This window comes from Acanthisitta chloris, unplaced genomic scaffold (genome assembly GCF_000695815.1).
Source record: "Acanthisitta chloris isolate BGI_N310 unplaced genomic scaffold, ASM69581v1 scaffold18354, whole genome shotgun sequence".
NCBI classification, from domain to species: domain Eukaryota; kingdom Metazoa; phylum Chordata; class Aves; order Passeriformes; family Acanthisittidae; genus Acanthisitta; species Acanthisitta chloris.
The window spans coordinates 576-2,514 of record NW_008671289.1 but is presented as its reverse complement, the minus strand read 5'-3'; the positions used below and the strand labels follow the sequence as shown (position 1 = coordinate 2,514).

At 63.8% G+C, this 1,939-nt stretch overlaps 1 protein-coding gene across 1 annotated transcript in view; it reads left to right on the top strand.

Moving 5' to 3' along the window:
• Window positions 1-1,939, top strand: part of LOC103801636 (PHD finger protein 7-like) — a 2,536-nt gene that overhangs the window by 167 nt on the left and 430 nt on the right. The window contains exons 2-5 of the mRNA XM_009074059.1: window positions 7-96; window positions 291-415; window positions 643-909; window positions 1,115-1,225. Of these exons, the coding sequence (XP_009072307.1) occupies window positions 7-96; window positions 291-415; window positions 643-909; window positions 1,115-1,225 (593 nt within the window). The remainder of the gene's footprint in view (window positions 1-6; window positions 97-290; window positions 416-642; window positions 910-1,114; window positions 1,226-1,939) is intronic.

The following is a 1,939-nucleotide window of genomic DNA, read 5'->3' as shown; positions in this document are numbered from 1 at the left end:
CCGCAGGTCCTGGCCAGCGGACTGCTCCTGCCGCGAAACAGGAGCAACTTTCGGCTTGGGGACGTCAGGCGTGTGATCCGGGAGGCAGTCAAGAAGGTGAGGAGCTGGCAGGTGCAGCGAGCTGTGCCCCAGGAGAGGCTGTGGGAGCTCCTCCCAGAGCTCAGGGAAGAAGCCCCAGCCCTGGCACTGCCCCAGGCCTGGGGCCAGGTGGGTCTGGGGGCTGCGAGCCGGCAGTGCCCGCGTCCAGCGGCCCCGAGCCTGTGGCTTAGGGGCTGCTCTGCTCTTCCTAGTGCTGCTTCGTCTGCGGCAAGACAGGGGCTGCCATCACCTGCTGGGACACAGGCTGCAGCCGCAGCTTCCACCTGCCCTGTGCCACACAGGGGCAATGTGTCACCCAGTTCTTTGGGCTCTACAGGTAAGGGCTGCAGGCCTCGCACCGGAGCCTTCTCTGTCACCTTCCAGCCCCTCCTGTGCACACCACAGGGATCGTGGTGCCACAGCTGCCACAATTGGAAGTACAAGCTGGAAGTAGCTGCCACAGCCAGAGCCACACAGGGGCTGTGGCTCCATCACAGCTCCTCCACTGCGAAGGACTCGGCCCTTCCCACCTGCCCTCGCTCACCCCTTCCATCTTGCCCCCAGGTCCTTCTGCCCGGAGCATCGCCCGCAGCAGGCAGCACAGCCGTGGCACAAGGGGCACAACACCTGCAGCATCTGCCTGAATGCTGTGGAGCTCCAGACGTCCTATGGCACCATGGCATGCCCTGTGTGCCAGGACGCTCGCTTCCACCGGCTCTGCATCCAGAGACTGGCGCTCCAGGCTGGCATCGCCTTCCGCTGCCCGCACTGCCGCAACCAAGAGCCTTTCATGACTGAAATGCTCACCATGGGCATCCAAGTCTTGAAGAGGTTGGCTTTGCCCCTCCCAACTCACAAGGCGTCAGGCACGAGCACAGTGCCAGCCTAGGCAGGCCTGTCTGCCTCCTGTCCCGTGCTCTTGACCTCAGCTCCGGCCAGAGGCTGGAAACGGGGCGGGCAGGGGAGCAGGGACTGCCTGGAGCTGCCTGCTCTGGTGGCACCCAGAGCCCAACCCTCTCCCCTCCTTCCCTGGCAGACCTCAAGCATGGCAGAGCAATGAAGTCAGACAGCCAGATCCCAAGTACATCACCTGCGACGCCAGCAAGTGCCTTTGCCCGCAACGCAGGCAGCACACCGAGGAACAGGGGTAAGCTGCCAAAGCAGCAATCTGAGGCTCAATCCAGGGACTCTCGAGGAGGAAGGACTATGGTCCTCACCACCAGCAACTCATTTGCTTCCCCAGGCCTTGGGAACTGCTGCTGTGCAGCTCCTGCACTACCACGGGCACCCACCGATACTGCTCGTTCGTGGGGCCACTCACGGACTCCTGGATGTGCCAGAAATGTTCTGCCATGGAGAGTGGTGAGTGTCAGAGCACCCAGTGCCCTCTGGGGTTTGGCTCCGGGAGGGCTGTGGGTACCAGACGCCTCTCCTGCCCGGGGCTGGCTGTCCATCCTGCTGAGCCTCTGCCTCTCCTTGCAGACTCCTCTGACCCTTCAGAGGTTTTCAGACCCAGCACTTCCAAAGAGGCAATGGTGGCGCTGGCCCGGGGCTCTCAGGTGCTTGCAGGCAGCAGCCTGTCCACGCACCCCAGGACAGGCCAGACCCAACAGGCGCCACAGACGGAAAACCCCTCAGGCAAATGGACTCAAAAGAGCCACAAGTCGCCGTCCCCTGTGCCAGCCCAGAGTGCCCCGACCTGCAGCCCCAGCACTGCCAGCCAGGCACTGCCGGGTCTGGCCCAGGGCTTCCTCATGCCTGCAGGCACCACCCTGTCCCAGCACCCTAGGACACCCCAAATCGGACGCCGAGCATGGAGGCTCCAGCGGGCACAGGAGCAACGCAGAGCGGAGATTAAAAG